This window comes from Dama dama, chromosome 20, assembly GCF_033118175.1.
Source record: "Dama dama isolate Ldn47 chromosome 20, ASM3311817v1, whole genome shotgun sequence".
NCBI lineage: Eukaryota > Metazoa > Chordata > Mammalia > Artiodactyla > Cervidae > Dama > Dama dama.
The window spans coordinates 108,821,757-108,845,854 of NC_083700.1; the positions used below are offsets into that span (position 1 = coordinate 108,821,757).

Below are 24,098 nucleotides of genomic sequence, written 5' to 3' on the forward strand. Positions count from 1 at the left end.
ATCTAGAAGTTTTCCCTGTGATTTGGTGCTGTTCAGTCGCTCAGTCATGTCTGACTCTTTGTGACCCCATGGACTATAGCATGCCAGGCTTCCCTGTCCTTCACCATCTCCTGGAGCTTGCTGATTTTGTAAGACTATTTCAAAAACACAAGCCCTGAGGAACTTCCACTGACTGTAAGGCTCTAGATCCTGGGTGACTCCCAGTAAAACCATTTTCACTGATGTTGCATGGTCATCATAATATTTTTTAGTGGACTAACTGCATTTCTACTCCTAGAAGATCCAATTACCTGTGAATAGGGTTGTGGCAAACTATGGAGGACTATACGTATCTCCTAGTCAACCTGATCCTTCCAGGTGACAATAAACTGCTTTAATTGGTGTGGACATGCAGGTACCAAGGGAAATGCATGATCCAGGTCTATGTTATATGCTGTTTCCCTGATGAAATGCTTTAGAAAAAGTGGAAACTCTGGAGGTGGCTGACCATTCATACAGCTTTCATTCTTACAGTTTAAGAGCCAGTGTGGGGGATCCTTTTCATTTTGCCATGGGACGCAGCATAGTCCACACCCAAGCATGAATTGCTGATTTGTACTATTGCTTTTTGCTTAATTACAATGTTGTATTTTCTCAATCCCTGGTTATTCTGTGTAATGCAGGAAAATCTGCTATTATTAGGAGTGATAAACATTAATATCTGTCTTGCCTATTTTTATATACACGTTTATACACATATGCTTAATACACAGTAAGCAGCTAAAGAGCCACTGCAGAAACTGGAATGATCCAAAGGAACCCCATTTGGACATGGCATGAATATTGAAAACATTAATTCTTTTATATTGACAAACTGAGAAATGCAGCAATATCTATTCACCTTGTCTTTGTTCATCACCTCTTAGGTTTTTATGCAAACATACATTGAATGAAAATCATTTCTCTTTATTGTTATCATATGTCCTTTTCTTTTTTTTTCTTATCCACAGAAACCAAATTGTACTGGCGTTAATTTTTCTCTTCTCCAAGCATTATTACTGTTCACTTCTTCCTCCTTTAAATGAACAAATCATGGGAAAGGAATAAAACGATAGAGTATACTCTAGTTGCTAATTTTACAGACACTCAACTGGCCTAGATCAAGCCAGTAACAAAAGAAAAAGTAATTTTAGGCACTGTATATGGTTTTTCAAGGATTATTTGATATTACCATAATTTGACACTATCTTCAAATTCCCAAAAGAAACATTTTAAAACCAAACTAGAACATCATAAAAAGCAATCAGTTGCTATTACAGAAATCATTATAGTCAATATAAATGTGTGCATATGTACACCAGTAGACGTGAACAGAAATGTTCTTATCAGCATTATTCATAAGAGTACAAAACTAGAGATAACCCAGACATCCATCAATAGGAAATAGGTGGTAAAATGTGATATCTATCTCCATAGTGGTGTGACAGTCAACCTTGAAGATGATCCCAATGACCCCCACCTCCTGGTATTCATACCTTTATGTAGCATATTCCTAACTTGTACCAGGATTAGTCTGTGTGAGGTGGTGTGATTTACAAAGCTAGGTTATAAAATATATGCCATCTCCACCTAGCTTTCTTCGATCAACCACTCTGGGGGAAGCCAGTCAAGCCTTCAGATGAATGCAGCCATAGTCATCACCCTGGCTGCAGCTTCATGGGGGACTCTGAGTCAGACCACCTGCTAAGCCACTCCCAAATTCCTGACCCATATCATCAAAATAAATGTTTATTGTTATCTAAGCTTTGGGGCAATTTGTTACACAGCAGTATATAACTAACACAAATGGTATATTATATAGCAGAGGTCAGCAAATTTTGGCTCCTGGGACAAACTAGCCTGTGTCCTATTTTTGTGTGCCCTTGAGCTTAGGAGGGTTTGAAAATATTTTTTAAAATATTGTACCAAAAAAACAAACAAAAGAATATGCAACAGAGACCTAAAATGATTACTGTCTGGACCCTTGAAGAAAATGTTTGCCAATCCCTGATACATAGCAATGATAATGAACTGTTGCTACAAAAGAGCACAGATAGATATCACAGACATAATGTTAAGTGAAAAGAACTGGTACAGCAGAATATATACTGTAAGATTTCATTTAAATAAAATTCAAGAACAGGCAAACTAATTAATGATGTACAAAGTGAACTCAGTAGTTTAATGTGAGGCGGGAAGAAAAGAGGTAGGGATAGGGACAGGGCAAGAGCATGCTTCTGAGGTATTGGTGGGGGCTTTTCTTAATCTCGGCAGTAGCTACATGAGTGTATTCACTTTGTGACAATTCATTAAGCTCTATACTTACAGTTATTGTGTTTTTGTATTTCCATTTAAAAAAGAATTTATTTGAAATGTCATTAGAGAGTTAAAATTGGGCAATTTCTACAACCCAAACATTTCTAATAAAGTCACAGAATCATTTAAATTATAATCAGGGGCTCCATTCCTTCCACAAGAAGAGAATTCACTGGTAGTCTCACAACAGCACTGCAGAAGGGAGTCAATTATAGTACTTAAGAGTGTGGCCTCTGGAATCAACCTGCCAGGTTTTAAGAACTAATTCTACCACTGATTAGGTTTATGACCTTCAGTAAGTTACTTCGCCTTACTAGGCCTCATTTGTGTCATCAGGAAGGTGGAGATTAAAAAAAAAAAAAATGGTACCTACTTCATAAGGTTGTCTTAAGGAAGGGATAGTGTAAACCTTGAAACTCACTGAATCAGTTATCTATTGCTATGTAATAAGCCATCTCAAAACTTATAATAGCATTTGTTTTTGTTGTCTCACAATTCTAAAGGTCAAGAATTTAGGTGAGGCTTAGCAATCTCATTAGTCTGGGTTCTCCAGAGAAAAAGAACCAATAACCAATAGGGTATATATATATATATATTTTTTTTAACATGTATTTTATAGATAGTTATATAATAAGATCTGTATCTATCATAGATATAGTTATATAATATTTATATCTATATCTTTGTCTAAAGAAACCATGAGCCATCTACATATCTATTTCTAAATATATATACGTAATATATATTATAATCACATGAGCCAATTTCTTATAGACATAGATACAGATAGAAATATATAGATATATGATAAGGAATTGGCTTGTACAGATTTGAAGGCTGTGAAGCCTCCAGATCTGCACTGGGCAAGCTGTGGATCCAAGAGAGCAGATGGCATAGTTCCAGTCTGGGTTTGAAGGCCTGAGAAGTAGGTAGAGCCAGTGATGTAAATTCCCATCTAAGTCTGAGTCCAAAGGCAGGAGAATATTGACATCCCAGACTGAAGACAGAGGCAGAGAGGATTCTCTCTTTCTCCACAGTTTTGTTCTATTCAGGCATTCAAGAGATTGGAGAGGCCCACCCACATTGAGGAGGGCCATCTGCCTGATTCAGTCTACCAATTCAGTGTTAATCTCATTCAGAAACCTCACAGATAAACCCAGAACAATGTTGGACCAAGTATCTGGGCATCCTGTGGCCTACTCAAGTTGACACATACAGCAAACCGTCACTGCAGAGCTGGCTCATCTGTGTCCACCGTGGTTCAGTTAGGACTGGAGGGTCCAAAATGGCCCCACTGACCCAACTCGTTGGAAGAGGCCCTGATGCTGGGAAAGATTGAGGGCAGGAGGAGAAGAGAGTAACAGAGGATGAGATGGTTGGAAGGCATCACTGACTCAATGGACATGAGTTTGTTTGCGCAAATTCCAGGAGACAGTGAAGGACAGAGAGGCCTGGCGTGCTGTCGTCCATGGGGTTTCAGAGAGTCAGACACGGCTGAGTGACTGAGTGACAACAGCCTGTTGGAGGACTTGCTGCTGGCTCTTCTCCTCCAAGTGGCATCTCTCCAGCAGGATGACTTGATCTTCTTTACTTGGAGGTTGAATTCCTAGAGAAAAAGAAGTTAAAAGATCTCTTAAGCCAGAGCTCAGAATCCCTAAAACCTCATGCCACTACATTATGTTGATACGAGCAAGTCACAGGCCAGCCCAGGTTCAAGGGGGGAGGAAATAAGAGACCCCGCCTCTGGGAGTGAAAGGAGCAGCAGGCTTGGGCCAGGATGCGGAGAGTTGAGGGGGGCCATGTTCACAGGCGGTCAGCCCTTTGGCCACCACAGTACATGAATAATAATAAATAATATTCCCCTTTACATACCAGACCCCAAGGTTTAGTCCATCCAAATCACTACCATCTCGTCTTGAACTGCTGCACCAGCCCCCTCTTTCTCACCCTGCCCTAGAATGTTCACACAGTTGCCAGGATGCTCTTGTTAAAATGTAAGTCAGATCATATCACTTCAGGAGGGGTCCCATCATGCTTGTAATAAAGTCCAAAATCTATGCCATGATCTGGCTCTGAGCAACCTCTCTACCCGTATCACTTCTATTCTTTCCCTGTTCGTTCTGTTCCAGCAACCCTGGCTTTCCTGCTGTTCCTCAAACACCCCAGGCTCATCCTCTGGGCTTTTCCACTAGAGTCCCTTCCCTCAGAACACTTTTCCCCATATCTCACATGGCTGGTCTTTTCACTCAGACCACTGCTCAAATATCACCTCCTCAGGGAGATCTCGGAGAAGGAAATGGCACCCCACTCCAGTACTCTTGCCTAGAAAATCCCATGGACAGAGGAGCCTGGTAGGCTACAGTCCATGGGGTCGCTAAGAGTTGGACACAGCTGAGTGACTTCACTTTCACTTTTCACTTTCATGCATTGGAGAAGGAAATGGCAACCCACTCCAATATTCTTGCCTGGAGAATCCCAGGGACAGAGGAGCCTGGTGGGCTGCCGTCTATGTGGTCGCACAGAATTGGACACGACTGAAGCGACTTAGCAGCAGCAGCAGGGAGATTTTCCCTGACCACCCTACTCATAAACAGTTCCCTCATCCCACCTCTGAGCATCCTTTTCCTGATGCAGCTTTATTTTCCTTCATAGCAACCCCTAGCATTTTCTTATTCATGGTCTCTCTTCCCCCACAGGGCTCCCCTGGTAGCTCAGACAGTAAAGAATTTGCCTGCAATGCAAATTCCTGCAATAACCTGGGATTAGACCCAGGTTTAATCCCTAGATCGGAAAGATCCGCTGGAAAACGGAATGGCTACCCATGCCAGTATTTCTGCCTGGAGAATTCCATGGACAGAGGAGCCTGGCAGGCTGCAGTCTGTGGGGTCACAAAGAGTCAGACACGACTTGAGAAACTAACACTTTCTTTCACTTCCCCACTAGATATCAGCTCCATGAGCGCTTGGACTTTGTTCTCGCAGACACATAAAGCAGCGCCTCGCAAATAACAGGCACACAATACATGTGTGTTGAGTAAATAAAAGAGCCTGGGATCAACCCATGGAAGAACAACAGGAAGGCAAACCCAGCAACACAGACAGCACTGTCCTGCCCTGGCCCGTCCACCTAAACTCCACACTCAAACCTCATAACTAGTTTCCAGTTATAGTTTGGTGTCTCAGCAAAGAGAACTCGCAACTAAAGAGGACAAGTTAGAGACAAGTGTTGTGGGCAGTTGTAAGATGCAGCTGGAAAGGACTATAACAAGCCCTTATTCTGGATCCTCTGGCCAATCCCAACAGTCCCAGGATGAGAGATCACCCATTTGCTTTTTTTTTAATTAATTTTTTATTGGAGTGTAGTTGATTTACAATGCTGTGTTACTTTAAGTGTACAGCAAAGTGAATCAGCCGTGTATATGCACATGTATCCATTCTCTTCTCGACTCCATATCCATATAGGTCATCACAGAGCACCCAATAGAGTTCCCCGTGCTATGCAGTAGGCTCTTATTTGCTATCTGTTTTATATATAGTAATGTGTATATCACTACCAATCTCCCAATTTAAGACCTCCTCCAACCTCCGCCTTGGTAACCATACATTTGTTATCTGCATCTGTGATGAAATTTCTGTTTTGCAAATAGGTTCGTTGGTTATCATTTTTTAGATTCCACATAAAAGCAGTATGATATGCAATTTGTCGGTCTGACTTTGTATACTATATGTCCCACCTTTCTACCAGAGACATCTTAGTATGCACAAGAGCAAGAAAGAGAAGAAATGGGTATTATTGCGTCCCTACCACGTGCTGAGTGGTTCGCATTATCTCATTCAACTCTTAAAGCAACAGACATTGCTCTTCAGTTCACAGATATGGAAACTGGACAATGAGGTGGGAAGTCAGTGTTTGCTGATACCATGTGGGTGAGCCAGCAGGAGGTTTGCTTCGGTGGACACCCCAGCTTCTTCCCGTCGTCTTGAAAAGCCTAGCGTGTGTCCTGTGATGATGACCCATCCTGGTGCAGAGTTGCTGAGATGTCTGCTCTTCCCCGCAGTGGTGTCCTGTGGCCATCCGGGCTCCCCACCCCATTCCCAGATGTCCGGGGACAGCTACACCGTGGGGGCAGTCGTGCGTTACAGCTGCACCGGCAAGCGGACCCTGGTGGGAAATGCCACGCGCATGTGTGGGCTGGACGGACACTGGACTGGCTCCCTCCCCCACTGCTCAGGTATGAGGCTGGTGTGGGGGAGGGCTTCCAACGGAACACTTGGCTGCTGGGAGGGGGGCAGCTCCGAGGTGGGGTGAAACGGAGGGGAGGGAAGCAGAGCTTTTGGACCTTCATCCCATCCCTCCCAGGCAGAGAGCACGGCTCTCGGAGGTGCCAACGGGACTTCAGCCCTTTGTGGTCCAAACCCAGCTTCATGCCCTTAGACTCTGGCCAAGCCAAGACAGCCAAGAGATTGCAGAACTAATGAAGATGTGGTTTCTGAGGTCACCTATGGCCAGAATCCTCTCCAGACACTTATTACCATGAGGTCCCAAGAGCAGTCCAAGCCTTCCTGTTGTTGGCTCAGGTCCAAACCCACTCTGGTGTTCTCTCCTTCCCTGTGTGGGACTCTTGGACCCCAGCCTGCTTCCCCTTCTGTATCCTCACTTCTTCTCTTTGTCCTGTGTCCTTCCTGGCCTGGTGAATACAGTTCTCCTCTTCAGCTTTAACACACCAGTCCCCAGACTTTTCCTATGAATGAATTTATTTTCTTGTTAATCTCTGTGGGAACATGGAGAGAGGTCATCAACACAGCAAATGTAGGGAATTGACAGAGCTCCCAAGTCCATATTTCCAGATACTCATCTGTAATGTCATAAAAGAACAAAAATATTTGAAGCTGAATTTTCCTACTAATGACAGAAACCACCAAGGCAAAAAATTAGCACCCCACAGCTTTCTCTTCTTTGGGGTGAGCTTGCCTGGCCTCAAGAAGGGATCCCACATAGGATGTCACCCCCAAGAGGGCAACTGTACATGTGGCTTGGTGCTTCTCAAGAAGCCCACCTTGGCATTGAAATTAACCCCTACCCCTTCCCATCCCAGATGCCCTTGAGACATAAGGATCCTGTTGTTCAGTTGCTAAATCATGTCCGATTGTTAGTGACCCAGCGGACTGCAGCATGCCAGGCTTCCCTGTCCTTCACTATCTCCCGGAGTTTGCTTAAACTCATGTCCGCTGAGTCAGTGATGTCATCCAACCATCTCATCCTCTGTCACTCTCTTCTCCTCCTGCCTTCAATCTTTCCCAGCATCAGTCTTTTCCAATGAATCAGCTCCTTGCATGAGGTGGCTTAAGTATAGGAGCTTCAGCTTCAGCATCAAAGCTTCCAGTGAATTTCGGGGTTGATTTCTTTTGGGATTGACTGGTGACCTCCTTCTAATATAGAAGGCTTCTGCTTGAAGTGGGACCTCACCCATAAGGCATGCATCTGCTCCTGCAGTTTGAGATTCCCAGATGAGCCTGTCTGCCAAAATTTAGGGCACTGCCAGCGTGTTGTTTTTATTCAGCCATTCAGTCATGTCCAACTCTTTGTGACCCCATGAACCGAAGCACGTTAGGCTTCCCTGTCCTTCACCATCTCCCAGAGCTTGCTCAAACTCATGTCCACCGAGCTGATGATACCATCCAACCATCTCGTCCTCTGTCATCCCCTTTTCCTCCTGCCTTCGATCTTTCCCAGCATCAGGGTCTTTTCTAATGAGTCAGCTCTTCACATCAGGTGGCCAAAGTATTGGAGTTTCAGCTTCAGCATCAGTCCTTCCAATGAATAATCAGGGTTGATTTCTTTTAGGGTTGACTGGTTTGATCTCCTTGCAGTCCAAGGGACTCTCAAGAGTCTCCTCCAACACCACAGTTCAAAAGCATCAATTCTTCTGCTTTCAGCCTTCTTTATGGTCCGATTTTCACATCCATACATGACTACTGGAAAAACCATAGTTTTGACTATATGGACCTTTGTTGGCAAAGTAATGTCTCTGCTTTTTAATATGCTTTTCTTCCAAGGAGCAAGCATCTTTTAATTTCATGGCTGCAGTCACAATCTGCAGTGATTTTGGAGCCCAAGAAAGAAAGTCTGTCACTGTTTCCATCGTTTCCCCATCTATTTGCCATGAAGTGATGGGACTGGAATACCCACCAGAAAGGAGAAATTCCTGAAGCACTGGGAATTTGTTTTAAAGGATTGTGGGCTGCCCAGGACAATCCCAGACACATCACTGTGTTCCCACCCAAGACTTTGGCCTCTCACCCTTATTAATCTCTTTAATTGCCCGGTTCATGAACTGGCAAGACTATGTACGAGCCACTGGGACTCCCTCAGTGAGATAACCAGGCCCCAGACTTCTGTGTGTTTGGACCTCTGTTGGAAGTGTCTGGGGAGGCTGGCATGGGGAAGTCAAGGATCATGTTTACTGAAACATCCTGAGTTATCCACAGAGCAAATTCCAGGAGGAAGAAATGCTCCAAAAAGGAAGGGCATGCATTTTGCATCCAAATACCCATCCAAACATGCATTTGCCCCACTCTCTTTGGTGTTTTGCGTAAAGCTTCTCCCTCTAGACACTTTCACAGGACACAAGGCTAATGGTGTTCTTAGGGTCTATATTATCTATTTAGGGATCTCTGTTCTCCATGGGAAAAGGAAATACGAGGTAGGGGAAGAAGAAACCAGAAAGCCTTCAGCATCTCCTACTTACTATCATATGTAACTAACCACATAGTTAAGTCTCCTGACCCAAAGCACAGAATCCAAAGTCCTTTCTCCTAATATGTAATTATCCTTCTCTGAAGTTGTGCTTGCAAAGACTGGGAAATGACCTCATAGAAATATAACAAAAACAATTCTTGTCAAAGCTACATCACTGAGCTTTAAAACCTCTGAAAAGCCTTGTCAACCCTGAGATTTCATAATTTTTTGACCTCCTAAGTCCTCATCCTTCATGTGGAAGAAGAGACTTTTCCTTGGCCACATCACAGGTCAAGGGGAGACTGGAAACAGGCTGACACTTGGGAACATGAAAAAGTAAGAAGCAAGAAAGGAATCTTCAGAAAACGCGAACCCCACTCATTGGGGAAGGTGTTTCATGAAGCTGTTTGATCTCTGATCCTGAACATTTTGAAGAACAGTTTGCAATCTCTATTTTCCCATGTCTTCCTCAAGGATGACAGACTCTTAGGAGATCAGAATCACAGGCAGACCTTTCCTGGAGAATTCTGAGGACAGGATTCTAAGTTATTCCATAAATACTGAGGCTGAGAAATGAATGAATCTTAAATACCTTAGATAAGAAAGTGAGAGATGGCAAGAATAGGTGATGAGGAAGTAACGCTAGATGTGCCCTAGTGAGCAGACTATAGTTCTTCCATTCCTGAAAGTTACAGATAACTTTTGCGGCAGCATCTCCTGCCAGTCCTAAAAAAAAAAAAAAAACACACACACACACACATACATTCAGGAGTTCCAAGGTCAAATTTTCAAGCCTCATTCAGTTCAGTCAGTGCACCCGGATGATGCATAACAGAAGTTGTAAGTCTCTGGGCCATCAAGGACTTGCCGAGATTTCTGGCATCTGAGACACACTGCAGGAAGTTAACTGCCCATCTCTGCAGCGTCATCATCTTGCTGATGTACCTCTTCGGTAAAGAGTCAACAGTTGCCACCTGCCCCCATAGTGCAATATTTTATGCCAGACTTCCTTATACTGTTGAAACAGAGGCTGAACACGTCAGTGGAGGCTGTTCTGTCAGGTAATGCCCAGGACCGGAGAATCCACCCTCAGGCCTGTTGTACAATAGTACTGGCTCCAGCTGAGGCCAGCTAGCGAATGGGGGAGTCAGAGTGATTCACCGTCAGGATTGCCTTCAAGGGGACCCGGTACTCCCTGTTGCGTGGACTACATCTGGAAAATATCAAAAGATAAGAAAACCTGGCCAAATATGAGGGGCTTTCTTTTCTCATATTTTTGAAAGGCTGAGTGAATCCCCCCTTCCTTGGTAGGCAGTAGAATGGGGAACATGGGATTATACAGTATTCTTATATTCTGAAACTAGACTAGGAAAGGAAATAATCCCAAAACTGAGAGGCAGATACATCAACAGTAGATGACGAGGTACATGGCTTAAGCTTTTATTTATACCAACTAACCAAATGTGGTCTTTGCGGTTGTTCTTTACTCACCAAGGCATGTCTAACTCATTGCAGCCCTTGGACTGTAACCCACCAGGCTCCTCTGGATTTCCCAGGCAAGAATACTGGAGTGGGTTGCCATTTTCTCTAGGGGATCTTCCTGACTCAGAAGTTGAACCCATGTCTCCTGCATTGACAAGCGGATTCTTTACCGCTGAGCCACCAGGGAAGCCCCAAAATGTGGTCATTAAGATGTTTCTATTGATGCCTACATACGTGGATTCATGAGGAGATACATTCCACATCACTTGGAAACTATCTTCTCATACAGTTGCCATTTAGCCCTTAATTTTCTGTCTCCTTCCTCAAGCTCACCATGATCAAGTCTGATCTAGTGATGTCTCCCATGAATCTCTGCATCCTGAGCTGCGCTGCCTCCCACAGATAGTAGATCTTGCAGCTTTATCTCCTGTTCTCCACCTTCCTCTACCTCTTGGGTCTTTAAAACTCTCTTGAGTGGGTTTGTACAAGATCACAAGTCAGATAAATGCAGAATTGTGGCAGGAGGCAGAGGGCAAAGAAAGAATGAAATGAGAGATCGAAAATGTTTAATCCAGAGCTCACCTGTATTGCATAATCTGTGAATAAGAAAGCCTCAGTTAAAGGCCCAGGATCAAACTTCAAGCTTGACTATTGAGCAACAACTCTGCTAGAAGTATGAACTTTATTCTCTTGGCAGTGAGAAGCCAGAGGAGGTGTTTCAGCAGGAAAGAACAAAAATCAAATAGTTGGAGAAGGAAATGGCAACCCACTCCAGTATTCTTGCCTGGAAAAGCCCATGGACAGGGGAGCCTGGCGGGCTGCAGTCCATGGGGTTCCATGACTGAGCATGTGTGCACGAGGGAGGGGGGAGATGGGTTGGTAGCAATAAAGCGGTGGAACTAAAAAAAAAATCAAATAGTTGTGGTTGTTCATTGTTAAGATTTAAAGAGAAAGTGAGGCTGGATTAGAGGGTGAGTTTAAGAGAAGGGGATATTAGTTACAAGGATCCTGCAATAAACTTCAGGCAAGAGAGTAAAGTTCAGCTCAGATGAGCATCTGAGCTAAGACAGTAGAACGGGGAGTGGAGAGGGTACCGGATCAGCAGATGGTGGAGAAGAGGTGAAAGAGAGAAGGTCAGCTTGGACCACATTGGCACCAGCCAAGAATGAAGGCAGGGCTTCTTCCGCAAAGGCTTCCCTCTGTCTTCTTTCCTCCCGTGTGGTATGGGCCCCAGGGCCTCACGCGTGACCTCAGATCTATGTGTCATTTGACCGCTGAGTACTCAGACAGGAGCCTGTTCAGGTGACTCAGGTGCACACACAGTTTCACTGCCCTCTTTCTGAGGGCCCACTGCTTCCCCATAACAGAGATCCAACATCTTTCTCCCACTCTGCCACTCTCTTTCCTTCCCTGCTAAAAACAATGGGGTTTTTTGGTTCTGGTCCATAGGAACCAGCATAGGCATCTGTGGTGACCCTGGCATCCCAGCCCACGGCATCCGTCTGGGGGACAGCTTTGCCCCGGGCAGCCTAATGCGCTTCAGCTGTGAAGCTGGCCACGTGCTCCGGGGGTCATCAGAGCGAACTTGTCAAGCCAACGGCTCGTGGAGCGGCGTGCAGCCTGAGTGTGGAGGTAATGTATGTGACCATTCTGCTTCTCCCCTTTGCCTGCCCCAAGGTCTTCCCCTGTTTTCCTACTCCCTAGTCCCTGCCCTCACCCGCACAGATAAAATCCAAGGCCCCATTTAAACCCTTGACCTGGTGGAGAGTGGACATCAACAGAGAGTTCACATTCATCTCATTAGTAATCCAAAGGCAAACATATCCCCCACCCTAAGCTAAGAAGGGAAGATAACAGGATAAACTAAGTTTTGCAGGTTTGTTCACTTATTTCCATATAGCTTCATTCAACAACTATGTGCCAGATGATATAGTATATGCTAGAGACACAGTGGTGACCAAGTCAGACACACCTTCCCCTGTTGGAGCTTACAGTTTAAGATTAAACAAACATCCAAAGTGCCAAAAAAATACAAAATCCAATTTTACAAAACACTTTAAAAGTAATACAAGCCCTTAATGATGGTTCCTGGGATGGCCTCAGTGGGGGAAGAGGAAAGACACAATATACTGTCATCATCTAGCAAGGGAGACGTGGGAATGGAATAGAGAAACAGGGACATATGTAATTACCAGGCGGCAGCACCAAGGGCTCATTAAGGTAAGAGCCATTAACTTAAAGTGACAGTCAGCATTAGTCTGGGCTTTTGTTCAAGCACATTTTGCTACATAGTTTCAGACACAGGGTAGGTGAAGCATTACATGTAGTTAGGGTTTTACTAGGTAACTAGTAATTAAGCATAGGCAACTAAGGCATAAAAAAAGTGGCAAGGGAGATAAGGGTATATACAAAGCAGTGATTGTGACGGATCCTAGCAGCGAAGCTGGGGAAGAAGGGAATAGTTTCATCAGTGGAGTAAGAGGCTATGAAAAGGTGACAAGATCATTGGATTATAGGTCCCAATCACCAGGAAACAAATTCCAGAGGGAGTGAGCTGAAGAAATAAATAGCAGTGGTTAGCGAATGGGCTGCATGGACTTGAGACTGCAGCATGGTCCTGCAGAGCAAGGGGAGGTGCCCTGGCCCATGTTCGGGGACACCTGCCCGGGAAATGACACAGATGCGGTCAGTGCCCTCTGCCACTTGTCTGTCCAAAGTCCTGCCTTTCTGGGGGTGCAAAGTTAGTTTTTATAGGATTTTGTGGGCATAGTAAGAAGCATAGTAAGCTTGTGGTAATGAGTGTATTGGCAAGGAAAGAATTTACTATATTCTCACATATCCACTGTGACCAGGTTCCCTTTCTTGCCACACAGACCCCAGGGTGGAGTCATTCACCATGTCAGGAGGGCTTAGGGAACAGAAAGTAGGTGGCTAAGAGTTTCAACCTGGAAGCAAGTTTTTGTTGAATGAGTGTTGTTTGTGTGTGTAACATGTACACAACTCTTTGTGACTTCCCTTGACAAGCTCCCAGTTACCTTTCAAGGTTCTACTCAAATTCTTATCTCTAGCCCCAGTAAGCCACTCCCTTCTTAGTGCTTTTTTTCCTTCAAGTGTAGCACTTGTCACATCATATTTTAATTCATCTCTTTATAGGTAGGTTCTTAAGATAGACTGGACTCCTCAAAGGCAGGGGTCATGGCTCAGTCATCACTGCATTTCCCGTACTTACGCAGCACAAATACTTGTTGAGTGGATGGGTATTAGAGCCTATCTGATCTACAAAATGATTCTTATCATTTTGGGACTTTGGGACCATGTAAATGTCATACGTACTTACAAAATAAAATTAAATGAAAAATTATAAACAAGTAATCTCTATCAAAAATCAAAATGGAAACAAATGAACTTAACTATGTGTCAAGTTGGTGATTTAATAACCCAGAGAATTATTTCAGTTGACTTGAAAAAATGAAATTTGAATATGGTATATATATCCTAAGGACAAAGAACTGCAATGAAATCTTAAACTGGTTCTAAAACTGTATGGTTTTAGCAATCATATTGCTGGTAATCAAATTGGAGTGACAATTCTGAAACTATTACATATGTATAATACCATACTCTATATGGGTAAAGCAAGTTAAAATTATTTATTGTCATTAAGAACCAAGATTTTAAAATAAAAGAGGTATCATATAAAAGATGAAAAAGTTAAGGAAAAACTCCTAATTCTAAACTTGGCTTGGAAATATCAGTATAAACTCACAGTGTATTTTCAATTTGAAAAGTTATTTTTCCAATCTAAAAGTCTAGAATCAATGACCATCTCAGTAGCAATGAGTACCCTTAATGCCCAGACTGTAGGTTTTAAATCCATTGTCCATTAAAAGGAACCAGAGCTCTTTAGGGAAATGGCTGATTCCAGGACTGGGGCAGGAAACACACAAGATGAACATGGACACTCTTGTCCTCCAACAAGGAATCTACCAAATCTACCAGAGGAACTCAGGAGCCAACTTAAAACGGTCTCCATTAGTCAGAGATGGAATAATTTGAATGTCAATAAAAATAAATGACAACAGAAGGCAGCATAACAAATAAACTTAAATCTGTGAATTCAAATGATTGTCATTTGGAGCTTGCTAGGGAACCAACTAATTATTCTCATATCTGATTTCTTTTTTTGAAATCAATCATTAGTCCAACCTTCCTGTGTGAACTCTATTTCAGGGTAAGCAAATATTTGATGATGGGCAAGTTCTTTATTAAAGAACCTAAGCGAAAGCAGAAAGAATGTGGAATTGATCAACAGGGATCCACTGTATAGCACAGGAAACTCTGCTCAATATTGTGTGGCAACCTAAGTGGGAAAAAACTTGAAAAAGAATAGATACATGTGTATGAATAACTGAATTACTGTGCTTTACACCTGAAACTATCATGACATTGATAATCAACTATACTCCAATATAAAATAAAAAGTTAAAAAAATAATTTAAAATTTTTTAATTTAAAAAGAACTGTAGAATTAAAATGATACCATTTCTGTCCCCTGGTGAAATATGAATCTGGTCAACAATGATTACTTTCTATTGAAACCATTAAATGGCAACTAATAGGAGCTTAATAATGCCAGATAAGGCAATCAGACCTGACCCACTGAGCAGCCTCAGCATCACTGACAAGGAGGCATGCAGACATTCTGTGCCTCTGATGTGATGTGATAAAAACACAAAACCACTTGCAAAGTACTTTTGTCAAAAAGTAGAATCTGATTGCAATAATGATAGAGGAAGATATTGAACAATGCCTCGTTCACCAAGTTAGTAAAATCCAGAAAGTGGGAAGTTCTACCAGTTAAATGCCCTGATTTCTATGACAGATAAATTATAGGAGAGGGTAATCCAGTGACCTCTGGATTCAGAGAGTCTTAGAGACATGCAATCAAATGTCATGTGTGGACCTTGATGATTCAAACAAATCAACTATTAAAAAAAGAGATACAGACAGAGTCTTGAAGAAAACTAAGCACCACTTGGCTATCTGGTGATATGAAGGAATCAGTTAAAATTTTAGGTGTGATAACAAAATAGACATAGTCTTTAATTTTTAGAAATCTTAAAACATCCCCCCAGGTCTCTCCTCCCCTTCTGAGGGTGGGATGATCAGACATGGGAGCTTCCCAAGAGGGATGCTTTCAACCCGCAGGCTCCTGGTGTAACCTGTGGCCTCCACTCTGCTCAGGACTTAGCCTAAGCCCGGGGGATGCCTGCCCTTGTTCTGATGAGTAATGTGTTCCTTCTGCTTCCTAGTGATCTCTTGCGGGAATCCTGGGACTCCAAGCAATGCCCGAGTCCTGTTCAGCGACGGCCTGGTTTTCTCCAGCTCCATCGTCTATGAGTGTCGGGAAGGCTACTATGCCACAGGCCTGCTTAGCCGGCACTGCTCGGTCAATGGCACCTGGACAGGCAATGATCCAGAGTGCACAGGTGAGACCCTCTGGGCTCCATGGCAGTGGGGCTCCTCCACGCCAGAGAGAAGGCTGTCTGCCAGAGATTGGGAAGACTGGCTGGCGTTGAGGGACTTGACCCTGAATAAGAATCATGCAAATCGTCTCCATTTACTGAGCATGTACTGCGGGACTGCCACTGGGCAAAGTGCTTTGTTTTCAGATCCTCTGATGCTCGCCACAATCCCCTGTGTAAGTAGGAAAGTGAAAGTCGCTCAGTCATGTCCAATTCTTTGTGACCCCATGGACTACACAGTCCATGGAGTTCTCCAGGCCAGAATACTGGAGTGGGTAGCCTTTCCTTTCTCCAGGGGATCTTCCCAACCCAGGAATCGAACCCAGGTCTCCCGCGTTGCAAGCGGATTCTTTACCAGCTGAGCCACTGTTAGCTCTACTGTGCCATATGAGACAAATGAGGCTCAAGAGAGCTTCAAAATATGTAACTGCTATTTTCCAGGCTCTAGCCAGTTCCTGGGGCTTTCTTTTTCTCTTTTAGGGCAAACCCCCAGTGCTGAGCCTAATTCTCCTTCTACCTTAAAGCTGCTGCCATCTGTCATCTTTGTTAGCTCCATTTTGCCCTTCAATCCATCCCCGCCCCAGCCTGGCTCCTCCTTCTTGCTTCTCCTAGAAGCAACTCCAGACCCTTTTCCTTGAAAAGCCCAGATGGAAGGAAGTGATTATTAAAGGGAATCTTATACAACATTCTCCCTTTCAGAGTCCTAGCTGTGATTCCAGGCTCCATCTGAAATCCCCTGTCAGGCTCACTGTTGCTCCGAGCTCAGAGCTCACCAATCCCCACCCTCACTTGATACTGTAACACAGGAATGACCACTGCATCGGTCACGAGGCCCTGCTCCTAGTCCACTGGGCCCACGGAGGCCTCCTGGGCAGAAGAGCAGTCAGTAAGATGCCCTTCCCAGCAGACAAATTGTCTTATCAACACATCTTAGGTCCATCATGTGGTCCATCAACACACCTCAGGCTCTTCAACCTGGACTCCCTCCCTCTGGTCCCCAGCCTCATTTATGAAGGGAGCCCTCTGAATACTTCCTCTTAGAGGGGTGGGCTTTACATGGACCAGATGGGTTTCCCAGCCCAAGTTGCTGGGGTGTGTAAGGATGGTGCGGGCAAGGACGGGGGTGTAGGACAGCCTCTGCAGGGAGACTTGGCTGCAGGGAGTTAGAATGATTGGCACCCCAGCTGGAAACTTGGGAGGAGATACAACATCCCTTCTCTGACAGTTTTCCTTCCCAAACGTGTGGGGAGCAATCGGGATGGTGTTGGGATGCTAAGGAGGTCAGAGTCTGTGCTGGGAGTGAACGAAGCTCTGTCTCCACGTCCTAGTCATAAACTGCGGCGACCCTGGGGTTCCAGCCAACGGCCTCCGGCTGGGCAGTGACTTCAGATACAACAGAACTGTCACCTACCAGTGCGTCCCTGGCTACATGATGGAAACACACAGGGTGTCTGTGCTCAGCTGCACCAAGGACCGAACATGGAACGGCACCAAGCCGGTCTGCAAAGGTGTGTCTGGGGGCTACAGATGTGTGGACACAGGGCTGGAGCAGGTACAAAAGCCTTGAACATCTAGGAGGGAGAGGGTGGTGAAGCAGAGCCCTAACGTCTAATCTGGGGGTGTGCAAGGGGAGGCGTGGTCCCTAAACATCTACAGGGAGGGAGTGGGAAGGTCCTGGGCCTTGAACCTGGAGGACAGGGTTGTGCAGAGAATGGGTTGTTGCAAGTTGCAACGAGACCGCGTTCCCAAGGGAAGGGGGGTGGTTCCTGATTGCTGTCAATTAACCCGGGCTCCCGGCGGGCCAGTTGCCTCAGTGCCGACAGCAGCCCTGGTTTCCCAGGGCAGCCCCAGCACTCCGCCTACCTTGGTCTCCCCCAGCTATCATGTGCAAGCCGCCCCAGCTCATCCCCAACGGGAAAGTGGTGGGATCCGACTTCATGTGGGGCTCAAGCGTGACATACGCCTGCCTGGAAGGGTACCAGCTCTCCCTGCCCGCGGTGCTCACCTGCGAGGGAAACGGGTCCTGGACCGGAGAGCTGCCTCAGTGTTTCCGTAAGTCGCTCACAGGGGGCCTCCGGGGCATCTCTCTGCTGGCTCCTCTCCTTGCCTCCTTAGAACTCTGCTGCTGGAAGGCCTAGAACGAGGCTCTCCTCTCCAAATCAGGGAGCTTTGTCAAAGACCACTATTAAGAAAGGAAGGGATCTTAAAGGAAGAATGTGAGAGTATCTTCACTGAGCCCTGGCTCCGGTCACTGGGTGGCGTCACAGTGGAGGGAAATAAAACCACATACGGGAGATGCTTCTTAGCTGGAAAAGCTGTTAACTGATTGGGATAGAACCCAAAGATGGAGTCGGAGGTGGGCAGGTGGGGCAGTGCTAGAAACATGCCTGACCTGAAGGATGAGACCCTGCCCTGGGACACTTGTGGTTTTCTGGCAAGAGGATCATTTCTTATCTACCTGCCCTGATTATGTCTTGAAGAGCCCCAAGTCCTTTCCAGGGCTCATTTCTTACTACATCCCCCAGAGAAGCAGATTCCAGGTCACTTATTCATGTCTTACCCCATAATTGGGCTCTGGAAGGTTTTCTCATTTGCCCATGCTTTGGACAAATGGTAGGACCTATTTTTTCTTTCTACTTGGCATTTATCTAATGCTGCAGAAAACTGTCGACATAACTCACGACACTGTTTGGGGACCTCTGAAACTTTACCTCAATTTGGGAAATTTCGGCAGAGCTGAAGGCCAGTAAAAGTTGACCCAGGAAAGGCAACATGTGGTTTATGGTTAAGCTCTCAGGCCTTGACATTCCTTCCGGGAAACATGACGAGGATAGCAAGTCTCCAGGTTCAGTCTGGACACCTTGCATTTTCTTGGGAAATAGATGAATTGCTTTTAAACAATGAAACATGGTTATCAATTTTTTTAATGTCTTATGTCTGAAAATACAAAGAAGAACGAAATAATCATCTGAACCCTCACTTCCCAAAGATAACCAGTTAGGCTTGTCATTACACTTCCACACAATCACTAAGCATTTTTGCATGTATAGCAGTATATACACAATTTTCTATAAATGGTATTGAATCATGCTGTTTACAGCTTGTATTCATTGACAGGCCATCAGCTCCTTGCTCTGTCAATATGTACTAATCTATACATCATCCTTTTTAATGGTTTTAAAAAGAATTCCCCTATTATAGATGCCGCACTGTTTTAATCTTCACCTACCGGTGATAAATTTGGATCTCTCCAGTTTAACCATGTTACAAACAGTTCTGCAATAAACAGCTTCAAAAGGAACATTTCTTTACCCTTGTGGTAAAGTCCTAGGAGTGAAGATGCTGGGCCATCCAGCACACTATACTTCTTGATACATGTTGCCAAAGTGTCTTCTAGAAAAAGTGATCCTATTTACACTCCCACCTGCAGCTGATGTGACTATTTCTTGACTCACACCCTCATAAACAATTGATTTTGCCAATATTATTAATATCTACCAACCTGAGAAGTTTTAAAAAATGTCTAAGATTTTAAGATATCTAAGCTAAGATTTTAATTGGCATCACACTGCTTCTTAGCAGAGCTGAGCTGCTCTTTCTCTGTCATCCATTTGTATTTCTTATTCTTCGAGTTGCTGCTTCCTGAATGTGGGAACTTTTGATCAGCTCAGCCTTTAATGAACTTCTGATTGATCCATCCAGGCTGCCCAGATTCCAGGACCAGGCTTCCATTTGATTTTTGCATCTGATTTCCAACCTCTTGACTCTGTGTACACACACACACAAACACACACACAAACACACATACACACACACAATCATAGCACAAAGAATGTTCCTCATGCTTGAAGTGATGTCTTAGGGAACTTTGACTTCCATAGTCAGTTTTTTAAGATCCTCTCTGCTGATTCAAACAAAATGGACACTCTTAGACCCTGCTTTCTGTAGGGTAAGTGCACAGTCTTTGGAAAGGCATTCGGCAACACAGATCAAAAGCTGCAAACACACTCAAACCTTTAAAGATAATAAGTTCACTCCTAGAGAATTCTCCTAAAAAAAAATACAAGTTAAACAAAAGCCACATATAACTTTATAATAATAGAAAATGCTTAAGAAGAGGGTTATGATCAGCTGTAATCATTTTGTACAACATCTCACTGCAGATTTATGTAGCCGGTAAGTGATCATAATGTCATAAACACGGGACATGTTGACAGAATAGCAAGTGAACAAAGCAAAGTCAACAGCACCTGGACATTGGGTTTGCAGACACACACGTGTTTGCATACAGCTGAACAAACGCTAGAAGGGAAGGAGCACAAAAATGCAAAACCATTTTGGGTAGTAGGATGATAGTTTATTTTTATTTGATGTTCTAAACTTCCTGTAATGTTACTCCTTTACACGGATATGATGATTAGGAAGCATTTGAATCTGGAAAGGAGAGGAAACCTCAGAGCCGCACTGAGGCAGGTGTAGCCATTGACACAGAGCTTCTCCACAGCCAGAGTTCAAGGGGAACCCGGAGGAAAGCAGTGCAGACCAATGACTGGGTGGGGGTAAAGTGGGGCAAGCAGGCTGAGTTCTAGACATTGACTTGGACCTACTTCTCTCCCTCATCTCCCCAGCTGTGTTCTGCGGAGATCCTGGCGTCCCAGCCCGAGGCAGGAGAGAGGACCGAGGATTCTCCTACAGGTCGTCTGTCTCCTTCTCCTGCCAGCCGCCTCTGGTGTTGGTGGGCTCTCCACGGAGGTTCTGCCAGTCAGATGGGACGTGGAGTGGTACTCAGCCCAGCTGCATAGGTGAGAGGTGACCCGGAGCAGGGTGTCCCTGCTGGTGGACATCCTTCTTTAGGGCCCAAGATGATGAATTTTCTTCCCTGTCTCATCTGCAAAACGGAGCAAGTGCTCCTCAGAGCTCCTTAAAACAGGATGTGAACTAGCCAGTGTTCATATGCCGCCCGGAATGACAGTCAGCCAGGGGATGACTCGAGGGGAGAGTCCAAAAGGCAGGGCCATCAGGACGCGCCTCCATCCCCTTTCCCATGTCTGTTTCTCAGAGTGAGCAGGGACCACAAAAGTTTCTGTGACCATGGTCTGTTTCTTTGTTTTTGCAATCCAGACCCCACACTGACCACGTGTGTGGACCCCGGCGTGCCGCAGTTCGGGATACAGAACAACTCCCAAGGCTACCAGGTAACGAGGTCCACCAAGATCAGGGCTCTGTGCCTCCTGTCCCTTCCGGTCACTGTCAGTCTCAGAGGACCCAGGGGCCTTCCTCAGGACAGCACTGGCGGGGACGAGACATGGGAACCTGAAGAGAGAAAGCAGCCTGTCTCTTTAAGCCATGCTGCACGGTAGCCCCTCTCCCCCTGCCCACCCGAAGAAATGGGCAGGTGTTTCCACCAATCAGAGATGCTGGTGTGGAAGAGCGGGATTCACGTGTAGCTCCATAGACACTGCTCAGTAGCCGTGTGTGATGGGGACAGGGCGTTTACAGCAATACAGAAATCAGTGAGACAGGTAGACCTCCTATCCCCAGGGAAGCCATACCCTACGGGGCCCAGACCCGGCAGTCGGAGCAAGCAGGTGCCACATGGGAGGCCCATCCCAGTGGGATACAGGCTCCAGGGACACAGCTCAGAGGGAGCTTCAAAAGGAAAGGATTTGGACCTGGATGGGCCCCTCTGCGCAGAAGGAAGCAGGAAAGGAGGGGGTATGTTTAAGGCAGGACAATGAACCAGAGCCCCCAATGTGCCCAGGGGAATATCAGGGACTACACCGGAAATGGCAGGTCAGGATCTAGCCAAGCAATGGCATTTATTCACTTAGACCATGTTCGACAAATATTTACTGCCGTAAACTATTCTAGGCTCTAGGAATACAGTACAGTAGGAGAACAAAAACAAGCCAAGTGCCTCTAAGGGCTGGTGACGATAAATAAACAAGATCATTTCTGCAACCAGCAAGCACTGCACATGGCTGAATACACAGGGCTGTGGTGGGGAAGCGGGGGTGCAGTTTTAGGAAGTATAGTGAGGGGAGGGTTTCCTGAGCTGGGACTGTGGTGCCCTTGGTGAGAAGGGCGGGCGTACCTGGCAGAGTCGGCGGCCAGTGCAGAAGCAGGGCCAGTGCACGTTGCAGGTCTAGAAAGCAGGCCCGCCACCAGGTCCAGAGGATAACGACAGAGGAGAGGGACATGAAACCCAAGTGCCAGCCTGGGTTTGAAAGCCTCCTTCACTTCACTTAGCACTGCCCTGTGAAGTTAAATGTTCACACATCCTGTGACCCAGAGGTCCCAGTCATAGAAACCAACCCCAGAGACAGTCTCATACATGTTACCTAGAAATGAGGAAAACCGTGGTGTGGTCACAGCATGGTTCATCACTCAGCAGTGAAAGGGAAGGAACTATATCGCCACACAACGTGGATGAATCTTAGAAGCGGAGTACTGAATGTCAAAAGATACTATTTCAAGGAATATTAAAACCAAGAAAAACTTACACTATTTAGATATATATGTTCACATGTGTGATAGTGGGCTTCCCAGAGGGCACTAGTGGTAAAGAAGCCACCTGCCAATGCAGGAGATGCAAGAGACACAGGTTCAATCCCTGGGTTGGAAAGATCCCCTGGAGGAAGACATGGCAACCCACTTCAGTCTTCTTGCCGGGAGAATCCCATGGACAGAGGAGGCTGGCGGGCTGCGGTCCATGGGATCACAAAGAGTTGGACACAACTAAAGAGACTTAGCACTCACGCATGCACATATGTGATAGAATTACTTTGTAACGATGCAAGGAAATGAAAAACACAAAATTGAAGAGACTGGTTATCACTGAGGGAGCTGAGCAACAGGACGGAGAAGGAACACAAGGAACACGTAGTTACAACCTTATTGATGCTGTTCTAGCCCTTAAGCTGAGTAGCAGGATCCACTTAAAGTGTCCATTTTATTGTGATGACTCATGTCTGTGTATTTGCCATATATTCTTCTTACGCAGCAAATATCACCTAATAAATTTTAAAAAGAGAAGGCCATGAACTGGGTCAGGTCAGGCCTTGAGACCATGATAAGCATTTTGGATTTTATTCTCCATGTCACAGGAAACCATTTAAAAGGGACTTAATGTGATCCATCATTTGAACTATCACTCAGGACCCCGAGGTAATAGGGGTTAGGAATGGAAGGACTTAGAAAGGACTTCAGCATCTCGAGAGAATGATGAGAGTGGGGCTGAGCTGAGCAGGGGTAGCAACAGTGGGCATAGTGGACCTAGAGAGATTCAAAGGGATCAGGAGGTATTTTGTTGGTAGAACCAAGAAGACTTATTGATGGATTGGGTAGAGAGGTTGAAGGAAAGAGAGGAATCAACAATGACCTGAGGGTTTTTATTTGCCCTTTACCCCAAGCTGGGTGCCATTTGCTGAATAAGGTGATGAAATACAAAAGAAAATACAAAAGTGGGCACGGAGGCAGGCCGTGAAAGTTAAGTTTCACCTTGAGTTTGATTTTGTTCCCGGGCATCATAGAGACATGTGAGGGTTTTGAGCTGGAAAGCAATGTGATCCGAGATGCACTTTAGGAAGCTGAGCTGGCAGCATTGTGCCCCATGGATTGGAAATGGAGAGATGGAGCTGGTGGTTGCAGGGAACATCAAGTCAGACAGTGAGGGGCTACTGGAGGGTGAAGGTGGAGCAGGGGGAAAGATGACAGGGAGGGTGGCAATTCTGCTCATGAGATGTTTACAAAGCACAGCTCTAGATTCTATAGGGGACATGTCCTGAAAAGAATTTATACATTTATGGAGGGAAGAGACATGCACAGTAATATTCTACATCCCACAGTTCTTCACATGTTAGAAAATGCTTCCAAACCTACCCCCACATTTGAGCATCACAACATTCCACTGTAGTTGTGGCAGGGCTGTTCCCAAGTCTGCACCAGAGGGGCTGAGGTGTAGAGAGTTTCGTGTAGCCAGTCATCCATGAGTAAATGTGGACACCAGAGCTCACAGCC

The 24,098-nt window shown here is 45.2% G+C and overlaps 1 protein-coding gene across 1 annotated transcript in view; it reads left to right on the forward strand.

Annotated features, from left to right (window-relative positions):
• The window catches only part of CSMD2 (CUB and Sushi multiple domains 2), a 676,035-nt gene that overhangs the window by 642,323 nt on the left and 9,614 nt on the right, over positions 1-24,098 (forward strand). Inside the window, 7 exon segments of the mRNA XM_061120111.1 lie at positions 6,392-6,565; positions 12,004-12,186; positions 15,867-16,043; positions 17,408-17,587; positions 17,958-18,131; positions 20,708-20,881; positions 21,201-21,274. Of these exon segments, the coding sequence (XP_060976094.1) occupies positions 6,392-6,565; positions 12,004-12,186; positions 15,867-16,043; positions 17,408-17,587; positions 17,958-18,131; positions 20,708-20,881; positions 21,201-21,274 (1,136 nt within the window).